The following is a 16694-nucleotide window of genomic DNA, read 5'->3' as shown; positions in this document are numbered from 1 at the left end:
GAACAACCACTTTACAATAGTACATCTATATCTTTTTATAGTTATATAGTTATATATAGTTCAAATATAGTTCATATATAGTTAATATATTGTTAATTTATAGTTATATACATGCAGTTAATATATAGTTATGTAGTTATATATAGTTATATATAGTTATTATATAGTTCATATATAGTTGTACATAGTTATGTACAGTTAATATATACTTATATACAATTAATATATAGTTATATATAGTTCATATATAGTTATATATAGTTCATATATAGTTAATATAAAGTAAATATATACTTATATACAGTTCATATATAGTTATACATAGTTATGTACAGTTTATACATACTTATATACAGTTAATATATAGTTATGTAGTTATATCTAGTTATATATAGTTATAAATAGTTCATGTATAGGTATACATAGTTAATATCTCACCACCTTGCGTTTCCATCTCCTCCTCTCTCTCATTTATTATTTTCTCGAGTGCGCAGACGGGCTGTCAACAGTTTAGAGAAATGTGTTTGGTTGCGAAAACATCTTACTATCGATGTTCATTAAAAAATTTCACTTGGTTTCCCAAAGTAAGCACCGGTTAGCTGTAGGAACAAGGTTGGAGAGCCCATGGCATACAGAGTTTGAATATCACCTGTCTGGCTAGAGAGAGCATGCTCCTCAAACAGTGGTTGATGCGTGGAGTGAAATACTCTATATTTATACTGAACAAATATGAACGCAACATGTAAAGTGTTGGTACCATGTTTCATGAGCTCAAATAAAAGATCCCAGAAATGTTCCGTACACACAAAAAGCTTATTTCTCTAAAAATGTTGTGCACAAGTTTGAATTTCTTTACATCCCTGTTAGTGAGTATTTCTCCTTTTGCCAAGATATTCCATCCACCTGACAGGTGTGGCAATTCAAGAAGCTTATTAAACAGCATGATCATTACACAGGTGCACCTTGTGCTGGGGACAATGAAAGACCACTCTAAAATGTGCAGTTTTGTCACAAAACACAATGCCACAGATGTCAGGGAGTGTGCAATTGGCATGCTGACTGCAAGAATGTCCACAGAACTGTTACTAGAGTATTGAATGCTATTTTCTCTACCATAAGATCATTTAGCGGTACATCCAACCGGCCTCACAACCGCAGACTACGTGTAACCATGTCAGCCCAGGACCTCCACATCTGGACAGCTGAGTATTTCTGTCTGTAATAAAGCCCTTCTGTGGGGAAAAACTCATTCTGAGGACTAATGAATTCATTTCAATCGACTGTGACTCATTAAAATCTTCAAAATTGTTGCATGCTGGGTTTATATTTTTGTTCAGTATATTTTTCAGTTGCTCATATGAATTCAGCACATGCTCCTCTGTAAAACGGAAGCAGCCTACAAAACGGACCGGTGGGAAAGCGTGCGGCCTCCATTCGCTATTCGTGTATGCAGATGACATGTCTTTTTCTCCCCACTCCTGTTCCTGTTCCTGCCCATTTGATAATGGGCCATTCTAAATCAAAACAAATTTGACATATTAGTAAAGACGAGATTCAATTGAGAATAGTCTGATGGGGTGAAAATATGATCACTTGATGAGAGAACAGCGTGTGCAGCCTGAGGCAAGGAACAGAAAGCAAGCTTTTTTTCCCCACACCATGCAACCCATATTCAGTATGTTTGTATTTCTAACACATTCCAAGGTTTGTATCATTCACAACTAATGTGGCCAAATGAATCGAAATCTAGCATACAGTATATAGGACCTGTTTCAAATGATCACTTTTACGCTCGACATAGCCACTTCATAGACGCAGTCGCTCCGTAATGGATTTTTTTTCTTTCTCAGCTAAGTTCAATTATATTATTCTTACTATAAAATAATGGCACAGGACTTATAAACATATCTCGTCAGCTAAATGAACAAGCCGACAGACTATGGCATGGAGCATAGCCAGATAACATAGGCTTACAGTAGATGTGTAACGGTCGTTGTAGGTAGTGGACCAAAATGCAGCGGGTTGAGTGCTCATCTTAACTTTATTGAACACGTAAACAAAAAAAACAAGAAGCCGCTCGAACGAACAGGATTACAGGCTAAACACAGCTATGCAACCACAACTTCCCACAAAACCCAAACAAAACACACCCCTCTATATAGGACCTTCAATCAGAGGCAACGAGGAACAGCTGCCTCCAATTGTAGGCCAAATCAATAAACTAAACATAGAACTAAAAAGACTAGACTAGAACATAGAAATATACTAACATAGAACATAGCCCAAAACCCCCGGAAAACACTAACCAAACACCCCTCTACATAAAAACACACTCCGAACCACATAAAACAAATACCCCCCTGCCACGTTCTGACCAAACTGCAATAAGAAATAACCCCTTTACTGGTCAGAATGTGACAAGATGTTCTTACATGTTCTGTTCTTCGGAAATACATTTTCTTCATATGATACTGTTTCTTTGGACCTGACTAAAATCAATAATGGATTTATTGTGACGGTTTTATGTTAAATTGATTTATTATACTTTTTTAAATGTCGATGTTGCAAAGACCCACATCAGCAGCTTGTACGTGTGGAGGCTGGGAGATGTTAAACATGTTTATGTTAATTAATGGTCAATTACCGTGAGACAAGCATTCTTTTGCATGACAAAAACTGCCTGAACAAAATGGCATGACTGCCACAGCCCTTATCCCTGCTCCCATATTCTCCCCCAGCACCTATCCACTGCATGTCTCCCACCTCCACACTGTCCCCTATGGTTGGGGCTACAGGGTCCCTGTCTGTCTGACATCCCACCCACAACTCACACAGCTGGCCCTGCTTACAGTACAGTCACTCTGCTTTCTGGTACAGTCCCTCTGCTCTCTGGTCCAGTCCCTCTGCTCTCTGGTCCAGTCCCTCTGCTCTCTGGTCCAGTCCCTCTGGTCCAGTCCCTCTGCTCTCTGGTACAGTCCCTCTGCTTTCTGGTACAGTCCCTCTGCTTTCTGGTACAGTCCCTCTGGTCCACTCCCTCTGCTCTCTGGTACAGTCCCTCTGCTTTCTGGTACAGTCCCTCTGCTCTCTGGTACAGTCCCCCTGCTCTCTGGTCCAGTCCCTCTGGTGTAGTCCCTCTGCTCTCTGGTCCCTCTGGTCCTGTCCCTCTGCTTTCTGGTACAGTGCCTCTGGTCCACTCCCTCTGCTCTCTGGTCCAGTCCCTCTGGTCCAGTCCCTCTGCTCTCTGGTCCCTCTGGTCCAGTCCCTCTGCTCTCTGGTCCAGTCCCTCTGCTCTCTGGTCCAGTCCCTCTGGTCCAGTCCCTCTGCTCTCTGGTCCAGTCCCTCTGCTCTCTGGTCCAGTCCCTCTGCTCTCTGGTCCAGTCCCTCTGGTCCCTCTGCTCTCTGGTCCAGTCCCTCTGCTCTCTGATCCAGTCCCTCTGGTCCACTCCCTCTGCTCTCTGGTACAGTCCCTCTGCTTTCTGGTACAGTCCCTCTGCTCTCTGGTACAGTCCCCCTGCTCTCTGGTCCAGTCCCTCTGGTGTAGTCCCTCTGCTCTCTGGTCCCTCTGGTCCTGTCCCTCTGCTTTCTGGTACAGTCCCTCTGCTCTCTGGTCCAGTCCCTCTGCTCTCTGGTCCAGTCCCTCTGCTCTCTGGTCCAGTCCCTCTGGTCCAGTCCCTCTGCTCTCTGGTACAGTCCCTCTGCTTTCTGGTACAGTCCCTCTGCTTTCTGGTACAGTCCCTCTGGTCCACTCCCTCTGCTCTCTGGTACAGTCCCTCTGCTTTCTGGTACAGTCCCTCTGCTCTCTGGTACAGTCCCCCTGCTCTCTGGTCCAGTCCCTCTGGTGTAGTCCCTCTGCTCTCTGGTCCCTCTGGTCCTGTCCCTCTGCTTTCTGGTACAGTGCCTCTGGTCCACTCCCTCTGCTCTCTGGTCCAGTCCCCCTGCTCTCTGGTCCAGTCCCTCTGGTCCAGTCCCTCTGCTCTCTGGTCCCTCTGGTCCAGTCCCTCTGCTCTCTGGTCCAGTCCCTCTGCTCTCTGGTCCAGTCCCTCTGGTCCAGTCCCTCTGCTCTCTGGTCCAGTCCCTCTGCTCTCTGGTCCAGTCCCTCTGGTCCCTCTGCTCTCTGGTCCAGTCCCTCTGCTCTCTGATCCAGTCCCTCTGGTCCAGTCCCTCTGCTCTCTGGTACAGTCCCTCTGCTTTCTGGTACAGTCCCTCTGCTTTCTGGTCCAGTCCCTCTGGTCCAGTCCCTCTGCTCTCTGGTCCAGTCCCTCTGCTCTCTGGTCCAGTCCCTCTGCTCTCTGGTCCAGTCCCTCTGGTCCCTCTGCTCTCTGGTCCAGTCCCCCTGCTCTCTGGTCCAGTCCCTCTGGTCCAGTCCCTCTGCTCTCTGGTCCCTCTGGTCCAGTCCCTCTGCTCTCTGGTCCAGTCCCTCTGGTCCAGTCCCTCTGCTCTCTGGTCCAGTCCCTCTGCTCTCTAGTCCAGTCCCTCTGCTCTCTGGTCCAGTCCCTCTGGTCCCTCTGCTCTCTGGTCCAGTCCCTCTGCTCTCTGGTCCAGTCCCTCTGCTCTCTGGTCCAGTCCCTCTGCTCTCTGGTCCAGTCCCTCTGGTCCCTCTGCTCTCTGGTCCAGTCCCTCTGCTCTCTGGTCCAGTCCCTCTGCTCTCTGGTCCAGTCCCTCTGCTCTCTAGTCCAGTGAAGTGGTGAAGTGAAATGAAAAAATAACTTCTTTCATAAAATTCCAAAAGAAATTAAATGGAAAAGTGTTGCATGTATATGTATTCACCCCTTTGCTATGAAGCCCCTAAATAAGATCTGGTGCAACCAATTACCTTCAGAAGTCACATAATTAGTTAAATAAAGTCCACCTGTGTGCAATCTAAGTGTCACATGATGTGTCACACTATATATAATCAAGTCAAATCAAATCAAATGTATTTATATAGCCCTTCTTACATCAGCTGATATCTCAAAGTGCTGTACAGAAACCCAGCCTGAAACCCCAAACAGCAAGCAATGCAGGTGTAGAAGCACAGTGGCTAGGAAAAACTCCCTAGAAAGGCCAAAACCTAGGAAGAAACCAAGAGGGGAACCAGGCTATGAGGGATGGCCAGTCCTCTTCTGGCTGTGCCGGGTGGAGATTATAACAGCACATGGCCAAGATGTTCAAATGTTCATAAATGACCAGCACGGTCAAATAATAATAATCATAGTAGTTGTCGAGGGTGCAACAAGTCAGCAACTCAAGTCAGTTGGCTTTTTCATAGCCGATCTTTGAGAGTATCTCTACCGCTCCTGCTTTCTCTAGAGAGTTGAAAACAGCAGGTCTGGGACAGGCAGCATGTCCGGTGAACAGGTCAGGGTTCCAGCAGGACTGGGACAGCAGGTCTGGGACAGGTAGCACGTCCGGTGAACAGGTCAGGGTTCCATAGCCGCAGGCAGAACAGTTGAAACTGGAGCAGCAGCACGGCCAGGTGGACTGGGGACAGCAAGGAGTCATCATGCCAGGTAGTCCTGAGGCATGGTCCTAGGGCTCAGGTCCTTCGAGAGAGAGAAAGAAAGAGAAAGAAAGAGAATTAGAGAGAGCATATTTAAATTCACACAGGACACCGGATAAGACAAGAGAAATACTCCAGATGTAACAGACTGACCCTAGCCCCCCAACACAAACTACTGCAGCATAAATACTGGAGGCTGAGACAGGAGGGGTCAGGAGACACTGTGGCCCCATCCGATGAAACCCCCGGACAGGGCCAAACAGGCAGGATATAACCCCACCCACTTTGCCAAAACACAGCCCCCACACCACTGGAGGGATATCTCCAACCACCAACTTACCATCCTGAGACAAGGCCGAGTATAGCCCACAAAGATCTCCGCCACGGCACAACCCAAGGGGGGTGCCAACCCAGACAGGATGACCACCTGTTCTGAAAGGCCCCAGAGTCTGCAACACCACTAAGCAAGGGGCACCACCAAGCAAGCAGCACTATGAAGACCAAGGAGCTCTCCAAACAGCTCAGGGACAAAGTTGTGGAGAAGTACAGATCAGGGTTGGGTTATAAAAAAATATCCACAACTTTGAACATCCCACGTAGCATCATTAAATCCATTATTAAAAAATGAAAAGAATATGGCACAGGGTCCCTGCCAAGAGAGGGCCGCCCACCAAAACTCACGGACCAGGCAAGGAGGGCATTAATCAGAGAGGCAACAAAGAGACCAAAGATAACCCTGAAGGTGCTGCAAAGCTCCACAGTGGAGATCGGAATATCTGTCCATAGGACCACTTTAAGCCGTACACTCCACAGAGCTGGGCTTTGTGGTGGCTAATTTCTGCATTACCAAATGAGGAGAGTTACAAATTTCACACACCAGTCAGAGTTATACTTAAACTACATCTTTAATAATAAGAGCTTTGCAATAGCACTTTGACTTTCAATGATGCGCTATCTCTAATGAACCATTGAAAGTGTCTACACAAAAGTACAAAGATCTTTTATAGCCAAGATACACCCCTCTCAACGTACATGACGAACCACAGATACAAAGAATGGGTCACAAGGTTAAGTTTTGTATGAAAGATATCTATAAAACATAGCAGACAGCAACTGCTGTGTCAACAGTTTTCATTGTATAGACCAGTGTCTGGTCCTCCTACTCCAAACTGGAACCGTCTCTCCCTGGTACAGTATAGAACAGAACCATTAGCTCCATGTTATCTGGAATGCTCTTTAGGCTTTATTACCCAAAGACATCATAAATCACCTCTGTCAGTGCTATCTCATAGAGGCCCATCCTCAGTAAGACACACACACATATGTAGACAATGTTCCATTCTGTCCTCTATTACAACCATTATAATACAATACAAGCATTATAACATAATCTTGCAATTTTCCACGACAGCTTTACGGAAGCATGGCCAGAAAAAAATAGGTTCGCCAAAAGGCATGTGGGAGACTCCCCAAACATATGGAAGAAGGTACTCTGGTCAGATGAGACTAAAATGTTGCTTTTTGGCCATCAAGGAAAATGCTATGTTTGGTGCAAACCCAATACCTCTCATCACCCCGAGAACACCATCATGTTTTTCATGGGCAGGGACTGGTAAACGGGTAAGAATTTAAGGAATGATGGATGGCACTAAATACAGGGAAATTCTGGAGGGAAACCTGTTTCAGTCTTCCAGAGACTGGGACGGAGGTTTACCTTCCAGCAGGACAATGACCCCCAGCATATTGCTAAAGCAACACTCGAGTGGTTTAAGGGGAAACATTTAAATGTCTTGGAATGGCCCAGACCCAGAATCTCTGGTATGACTTAAAGATTGCTGTACACCAGTGGAACCCATCCGACTTGAAGGAGCTGGAGCAGTATTGCGTTGAAGTATGGACAAAAATCCCAGGGGCTAGATGTGCCAAGCTTATAGAGATATACCCCAAGAGGCTTGCAGCTGTAATTACTGAAAAAAGGTGGTTCGACAAAGAATTGACTTTGGGGGGTGAATAGTTATGCACGCTCAAGTTTTCAGTTTTATTTGTCTTATTTTTTGTTTGTTTCACAATAAAATATATTTTGCATCTTCAAAGTGTTGTGTAAATCAAATGATACAAACCCCCACAAAAATCTGTTTTTATTCTAGGTTGTAAGGCAACAAAATAGGAAAAATGCCAAGGGGGGTGAATGCTTTCACAAGCCACTGTACCTCCCTACTTTATCTACAGGTCATGGAAAATGTGCTATTTTAGTATTTCTCCAGTAGGTTTCCTCAAGGAGAAAGCCTCCACTTATATGCCAAAGATAATAACACAAAAACACTAAAGTGAATAGTATACTATTTACACCACAGTATAGTAGTTTTTCATGTGGGTTGTAACAGGGGGACAATATGAACACACACAGCACCTATTGTGTAACAGGGGGACAATATGAACACACACAGCACCTATTGTGTAACTGGGGGACAATATGAACACACACAACACCTATTGTGTAACGGGGGGACCATTTTGGGTGGTGGTTTGACGGTGACTTGTGAATTTGGGCTGGTGTTTGGCTCTGGGGGTTGCAGTAAGTAGACAGCAGGGAGGTTCATGTGGTGACAGTGTAGAGATTAGCAGTAATTGGATTTTTAAATTGCAGTGAGTGAATGTGATTATGAAGTCGTGTCAGAGTAAAACCATGACCTCGTCTTTTAGACTTTCTCTCTCTCTCCTTTTCTCCTAACGTCTCCTTGTTTCTGTACTGCTCTCTTCTCCCTTTCCCTCTCGTTCAATTAGCCTCTTCTTCTCTCTGAAACTCATCCTTCCATCACACTCTTCCTCTCCTCCTCTCTATCAATACAATTCAATTCAATTTAAGGGCTTTACTGGCATGGGAAACATATGTTGACATTGCCAAAGCAAGTGAAGTAGATAATAAACAGAAGTGCAACCCTCTCTCTCTCTCTGCTGCGTTATACCAGAGAAGGTCATATTTCACTTTATAGATAAGCTCATTGACCTAGTGCTGAAGGCCACAGTTTTCCCCTTGGGTGGTTTTTAGGAACATTAAAAAAGGACAATATCTCTCTCCATGTCCTTCTTCACCTCTCTCTAAGTAGCTCTCTCCCTGTCTCTATTCCTCTCTTTATCTTTCTGTCTCTCTGTCAATCATCCATCAATCAGGGTTTAATTTCACAGTATATTGTCCCTGCTCTATTGCAACCACTTTGAGATTAGCTGACTTCTGTCACCAGTCATTCTGAGCAGCCAGTGTTCCAGCTCCATTCTGAGCGGCCAGTGTTCCAGCTCCATTCTGAGCAGCCAGTGTTCCAGCTCCATTCTGAGCAGCCAGTGTTCCAGCTCCATTCTGAGCGGCCAGTGTTCCAGCTCCATTCTGAGCAGCCAGAGTTCCAGCTCCATTCTGAGCAGCCAGTGTTCCAGCTCCATTCTGAGCGGCCAGTGTTCCAGCTACATTCTGAGCAGCCAGTGTTCCAGCTACATTCTGAGCAGCCAGTGTTCCAGATCCATTCTGAGCAGCCAGTGTTCCAGCTCCATTCTGAGCAGCCAGTGTTTCAGTTCCATTCCTCTGTTTTATTTATTTTTAATCCCTCTCTCCTCTTTCATCCGACGGGTTGGATCGTCCGCTCTCATGCACACACACTCACACACACACACTCACACACCAGGGTTTGGATCCTTGCCTAACTTCTAGCCGCAGAGATAATGTTTAAGAGAGTTGACGGACAGATCCTCAGCGGGGTAGAGGAGATTGGATTAGCGAACTCTGTTAGTGGCAACGCTTCACACACAGACACACACACACTCTGTCTCACACACAGACACACCCTCAGTCTCACACACAGACACACTCTCAGTCTCACACACAGACACACACACTCCCAGTCTCACACGTAGACACTCACACTCCCAGTCTCACAAAGAGACACACACACATTTGCTCTCACACCGCTGCAGTGGGAAATTATAGCAAATTCACTTACAGCCTCATTGCAATAAGCGCACTATAAAGGGAATTAAATCTGGGAACAATTCAGCCTGATGATGTATGATCTGCAGTCTGGATGAATCACTGTAAAGACTGCTGCCTCAGCCTGCTGCGCTGACACACAAACACACTGGAGAGAGGAACAGCTCAGCTCTCTAGAGACGGACAACTATAGAAGCAGACTAGAAACACTGTCTACAGTATCCTGGAAGAGAGAAGGAAGACAGTGGAACTGAGAGGAGGAGCAGAGCCAGACATAAATAGTGTTTCTACCAACCAAACAGCATTATGATGTTAGATAGATGGGATTAACCAGGGGTTCCTACATCTGATGAAGATAACGACGATGACGATGAGAATGTGTGTCTGTGTGTGTATGTTAAGTGTTGAGTGTGATGTGTGTGTGTGTGTGTGTGTGTGTGTGTGTGTGTGTGTGACATCTTTGACCTCTGACCCTTGTGTGTTTTCCCAGGTGGCCGAGCAGTTGATGACCATAGCGTATGAGAATGGGGTCAATCTGTTTGACACAGCGGAGGTGTACGCTGCTGGAAAGTGAGTCAGGATGTAGTAAAACTCTTTATATCACTTCACTGTAATAGCTAGTGATGATCAGCTATGTGATACTGAGCACTGAGAGGAGTTCTGATACTTTCTTGCATTGCTTTTCAGAGCTGAAGCCATATTGGGTAATATCATCAAAAAGAAGTCCTGGAGGTAGGCCACACTGTGTGTGTGTGTGTGTGTGTGTGTGTGTGTGTGTGTGTGTGTGTGTGTGTGTGTGTGTGTGTGTGTGTGTGTGTGTGTGTGTGTGTGTGTGTGTGTGTGTGTGTGTGTGTCTTGTCAGCAGTTTTGTTTTCCTAAACTCCACCTCAAAACCAGATTCACTTAAGCACTTCCTGTCTCTGTAACCATGTTGACTGGCAGATGCTTCCAGAAGGCTGGAAGCCGCTGAGAGTTCCATGGTAGGGCCAGGAAGAGATAGAGGTTTTCTCCTTTTGAAGAATTGGTTTTCCTTCAAACTTTCATTATTGATTGACATGCTCTTTCTGTGAAGGAGTTGACAGTTGCTTACACAAAGAACTGAAGTTTAGAGAGAAGCAGCAGGGCTAGAGGAAAGGGGGGTGAGAAGATGAAGAGACTCCAACAGAGATTCACACTCACTTCCTCCCTTCACACACTTCCTCCCTTCCCCTGCAGTTCCTCTCAGTAAATCTGTTACATAAGCAGTCTGTTTCCCAATGGGGGTAACTGATCTTATCCCACTATAAAGTGCCCCATAATAAACATTCCCCCCAATTAGACCCCAGGAACATCAAAAGGGATCCTCACACCATAAACCCTTACTTAACATTAGACCACTGACCACTACTTAACATCAGACCACTAACCAATACCTTTACATCAGACCACTGACCACTACTTAACATCAGACCATTGACCCTTACTTAACATTAGACCACTGACCACTACTTAACATTAGACCACTGACCCCTACTTAACATTAGACCACTGACCACCACTTAACATTAGACCACTGACCACCACTTAACATTAGACCACTGACCACCACTTAACATTAGACCACTGACCACCACTTAACATTAGACCACTGACCACTACTTAACATTAGACCACTGACCACTACTTAACATTAGACCACTGACCCTTACTTAACATCAGACCACTGACCACTACTTAACATTAGACCACTGACCCCTACTTAACATTAGACCACTGACCACTATCTTTACGTCAGACCATTAACCCCTACTTAACATTAGACCACTGACCCCTACTTAACATTAGACCACTGACCACCACTTAACATTAGACCACTGACCACCACTTAACCTTAGACCACTGACCACCACTTAACATTAGACCACTGACCACCACTTAACATTAGACCACTGACCACTACTTAACATTAGACCACTGACCACTACTTAACATTAGACCACTGACCCTTACTTAACATCAGACCATTGACCCTTACTTAACATTAGACCACTGACCCCTACTTAACATTAGACCATTGACCCCTATTTAACATTAGACCATTGACCCCTACTTAACATTAGACCATTGACCCCTACTTAAGATTAGACCACTGACCACTACCTTTACGTCAGACCACTGACCCCTACTTAACATTAGACCACTGACCACTACTTAACATTAGACCACTGACCCCTATTTAACATTAGACCATTGACCCCTACTTAAGATTAGACCACTGACCCCTATTTAACATTAGACCATTGACCCTTACTTAACATCAGACCACTGACCCCTACTTAACATTAGACCACTGACCACTACTTAACATTAGACCACTGACCCCTATTTAACATTAGACCATTGACCCCTACTTAAGATTAGACCACTGACCCCTATTTAACATTAGACCATTGACCCTTACTTAACATTAGACCACTGACCCTTACTTAACATTAGACCACTGACCCCTACTTAACATTAGACCACTGACCACTACCTTTACGTCAGACCACTGACCCCTACTTAACATTTGACCATTAACCCCTAAGTGCCTGTATGAGTGTTCCATCTGTATATAAGTGCCTGTGCCATGCCTTTCTGTGTGCGTTTGTGTGCCTCTGTACCTCTTTGTGTTTATATAGAGTGAATGATTGAATTTATTTATTTTTGTGTCAAATTGCTACTCGACAATCCATCCCTTATGGGAAAAATGGCAACATAAACAAATATTAAAATGACTCACAGTGGTAATTCAGTGATAATTCTTCTGGTGTTCTGTGCATAAAGAGTGAAAAATACATCTCTACATAATAGCGATAATTATAGCAGTAAAAAGAATACAAATAAATACATACAGAAAAATAAAACGGAAGGCGTTTTAACCCGGTCTGGCACACAGAGAAGATTCAGGTAAAGGCCTACACACAATCTACAGAATATACATACATGCCCTTTGCTATATCTGGAGCAAAATATTTTTTACTATTTAATTATAATTTGCCTTTTTCTTTTATTCCAGGCTTTATTTAAAAATTCAGCAAACGGAAATACACGATGGAAAAACAACCATTTCAGTTTCTCCTCATCGCTCAGCCACATAATGGTAGAAAGGGCAATAGAGGATGAAATGAGTTTCATTCTCTATTTCTCCGAGGTCACAATAGTCACATGGTCTTTCGTCTTCAATTTCACCACAATACCGACCTGTTTCAATACGCAGAGGCAATATCCCTGATCTTACCTGTTTCAATACGCAGAGGCAATATCCCTGATCGTACCTGTTTCAATAAGCAGAGGAAATATCCCTGATCGTACCTGTTTCAATAAGCAGAGGAAATATCCCTGATCGTACCTGTTTCAATAAGCAGAGGAAATATCCCTGATCGTACCTGTTTCAATACGCAGAGGAAATATCCCTGATCGTACCTGTTTCAATAAGCAGAGGAAATATCCCTGATCGTACCTGTTTCAATACGCAGAGGAAATATCCCTGATCGTACCTGTTTCAATACGCAGAGGAAATATCCCTGATCGTACCTGTTTCAATAAGCAGAGGAAATATCCCTGATCGTACCTGTTTCAATACGCAGAGGAAATATCCCTGATCGTACCTGTTTCAATACGCAGAGGAAATATCCCTGATCTTACCTGTTTCAATAAGCAGAGGCAATATCCCTGATCTGACCTGTTTCAATACGCAGAGGAAATATCCCTGATCTTACCTGTTTCAATAAGCAGAGGAAATATCCCTGATCGTACCTGTTTCAATACGCAGAGGAAATATCCCTGATCTTAGCTGTTTCAATAAGCAGAGGCAATATCCCTGATCTGACCTGTTTCAATACGCAGAGGAAATATCCCTGATCTTACCTGTTTCAATAAGCAGAGGAAATATCCCTGATCGTACCTGTTTCAATACGCAGAGGAAATATCCCTGATCTTACCTGTTTCAATAAGCAGAGACAATATCCCTGATCTGACCTGTTTCAATACGCAGAGGAAATATCCCTGATCTGACCTGTTTCAATACGCAGAGGAAATATCCCTGATCGTACCTGTTTCAATACGCAGAGGAAATATCCCTGATCGTACCTGTTTCAATACACAGAGGAAATATCCCTGATCGTACCTGTTTCAATACACAGAGGAAATATCCCTGATCGTACCTGTTTCAATACACAGAGGAAATATCCCTGATCGTACCTGTTTCAATACACAGAGGCAATATCCCTGATCGTACCTGTTTCAATACACAGAGGAAATATCCCTGATCGTACCTGTTTCAATACACAGTGGAAATATCCCTGATCGTACCTGTTTCAATACACAGAGGAAATATCCCTGATCGTACCTGTTTCAATACACAGAGGAAATATCCCTGATTGTACCTGTTTCAATACACAGAGGAAATATCCCTGATCGTACCTGTTTCAATACACAGAGGAAATATCCCTGATCGTACCTGTGCACATAGTGATGTCTTGCTTTTAGGTAGGTTATACATAATATATCTCTCACACACCAATTCACCCTTAATCAAGCAAAATCAAATCATCAAATCAATTTTATTAGTCACATGCGCCGAATACAACAGGTGAAATGCTTACTTTTACAAGCCCTTTAACCAACAATGCAGTTTTAAGAAAATAAAGTTAAGAAAATAAATACTAAATAAACGAAAGTAAAAAAGAAAAGAAAGTAACATAATAAAATATACAGTAATACATAATGAGGCTGTAAAATTTGGTTTTATGGCATTTTTTTGCCTTTACCTCCATTATCTCACATCATTTGCTCACATTGTATATAGTCTTATTTTTTTTCTACTGCATCATTGATTGTATGTTGTTTTACTCCATGTGTAACTCTGTGTTTTTGTATGTTGTCGAACTGCTTTGCTTTATCTTGGCCAGGTCGCAATTGTAAATGAGAACTTGTTCTCAACTTGCCTACCTGGTTAAATAAAGGTGAAATAAAATAAAAATAAAAAAAAAATCTCCTCCAACCACTTCTTTTCATATTGCATCATCAGTTTTCTTTTGTTTATTTTTTTTAAAGTATTTATGTCTCCCTTAATTTGGTTTTCTCACAAATGTTCACAGTCAGACTGTTGGAAAAGTTCAGACATTTCGGTTGCCCAGGCTCCCCCTATGGAGAGAATCCCATTAATTAAAAAAGCTTTGCTAGCTATTTTGAAAATTGGCATATGCAACAGTCTATTCATGCTTGTGTGTGTGTGTGTGTGTGTGTTATATACACTGAACAAAAATATAAACGCAACATGTAAAGTGTTGGTCCCGTGTTTCATGAGCTGAAATAAAATGTCCCAGAAATGTTCCATACGCACAAAAAGCTTATTTCTCAAAAAATGTTGTGCAAAAATGTGTTTAAATCCCTGTTAGTGAGCATTTCTCCTTTGCCACGATAATCCATCCACCTGACAGGTGTGGCATATCAAGAAGCTGATTACACAGCATGATCATTACAGAAGTGCACCTTGTGCTGGGGATAATAAAAGGCCTCTTTAAAATGTGTAGTTTTGTCACTCAACAAAATGCAACAGATGTCTCATGTTGTGAGCAAGTGTGAAATTGGCATGCTGACAGCAGGAATGTCCACCAGAACTGGTGCCATAGAGTTGAATGTTCATTTTTCTATCATAAGCCGCCTCCAATGTCGTTTTAGAGAATTTGGCAATATGTCGAACTGGCCTCACTATCGCAAACCACGTGTAACCACACCAGCCCAGGACCTCCATATCCGGCTTCTTCACCTGCGGGATCGTCTGAGACCAGCCACCCTGTCAACTGATGAAACTGTGGGTTTGCACAACGGAAGAATTTCTGCACAAACTGTCAGAAATTGTCTCAGGGAAGCTCATCTGCATGCTCGTCATCCTCACCAGGGTCTTGACCTGACTGCAGATCGGCGTCGTAACCGACTTCTGAAGGGAAATGCTCATCTTCCATAGCCGGTGGCACGCTGGAGAAGCTCTTCACGGATGAATCCCAGTTTCAAAGAAAAAGATGGCATACAGCATGTATGGTGCCATGTTGGCGAGCGATTTGCTGATGTCAACGGTGTCTACAGAGTGCCCCATAGTGGCGGTGGGGTTATGGTATGGGCAGGCATAAGCTATGGACAATGAACACAATTGCATTTTATTGATGCCAATTTTAATGCAGAGAGATACCGTGATGAGATCCTGAGGCCCATTGTCGTGCCATTCATCCACCGCCATCACCTCATGTTTCAGCATGATAATGTACGGCCCCATGACGCAAGGATCTGTACACAATTTCTGTGAGCTGAAAATGTCCCAGTTCTTCCATGTCCTGCATACTCACCAGACATGTCACCCATTGAGCATGTTTGGGATGATCTGGATTGACGTGTACGACAGCGTGTTCCAGTTTCCCGCCAATATCCAGCAACTTCACACAGCCATTCCACAGGCCGCAATCAGCAGCCTGAATCAACTCTATGCACAGGTGATGTGTCGCTCTGCATGAGACCAGATACTGACTACATTTTTTTTAAAGGTATCTGTGACCAACAGATGCATATCTGTGTTCCCAGTCATGTGAAATCCATAGATTAGGGACTAATTCATTTATTTCAAATGACTTATTTCCTTACATGAACTGTAACTCAGTAAAATTGTTGCATGTTGCGTTTATCTTTTTGTTTGTGTGTGTGTGTGTGTGTGTGTGTGTGTGTGTGTGTGTGTGTGTGTGTGTGGGTGTGTGTGTGTGTGTGTGTGTTATACATTTAGTTATGTCTCTCTGTATCTCCTTGTCTTGTTGATGTGACCTAGCTGTTATGTCACAATGTTCTGTCATTGCAGTTGGTTCCCTCCCTTTGTCATTACGTAACGGGACTGGTAAATACTCATTCCTGTCTGGCAGTACAGAATGTAGGACAGCAGGAGTTTCACTCATAGACCACAACTCATTTACACTAATCTACATGGACATAATGATGGGAAAGGGAGGGAGAGAGGGTCAGATGATGTAGTTAGATAAACACAACAGCCTTCTGAATCACTTTGATACCTGTCATCTCTATATTGATAACTGTTATCTTTCTATTGATAACTGTTATCTCTCTATTGCTAACTGTTATCGCTCTATTGATAACTGTTATCTCTATATTGATAACTGTTATCTCTCTATTGATAACTGTTATCGCTCTATTGATAACTGTTATCTCTATATTGAT

At 43.6% G+C, this 16694-nt stretch overlaps 1 protein-coding gene across 3 annotated transcripts in view; it reads left to right on the top strand.

Annotated features, from left to right (window-relative positions):
* LOC115206628 (voltage-gated potassium channel subunit beta-1) overlaps positions 1 to 16694 on the top strand; it is a 140481-nt gene that overhangs the window by 93940 nt on the left and 29847 nt on the right. For all 3 annotated transcript variants that reach the window (XM_029773793.1, XM_029773792.1, XM_029773791.1), the window contains 2 exons: positions 9946 to 10025; positions 10143 to 10187. In XM_029773793.1, coding sequence (XP_029629653.1) covers positions 9946 to 10025; positions 10143 to 10187 — 125 coding nt within the window. The remainder of the gene's footprint in view (positions 1 to 9945; positions 10026 to 10142; positions 10188 to 16694) is intronic.

The sequence above is a fragment of the Salmo trutta genome, chromosome 13 (assembly GCF_901001165.1).
Source record: "Salmo trutta chromosome 13, fSalTru1.1, whole genome shotgun sequence".
NCBI lineage: Eukaryota > Metazoa > Chordata > Actinopteri > Salmoniformes > Salmonidae > Salmo > Salmo trutta.
Note: the sequence above shows the minus strand (reverse complement) of the source record. Positions and strands in the feature narration are given on the sequence as shown.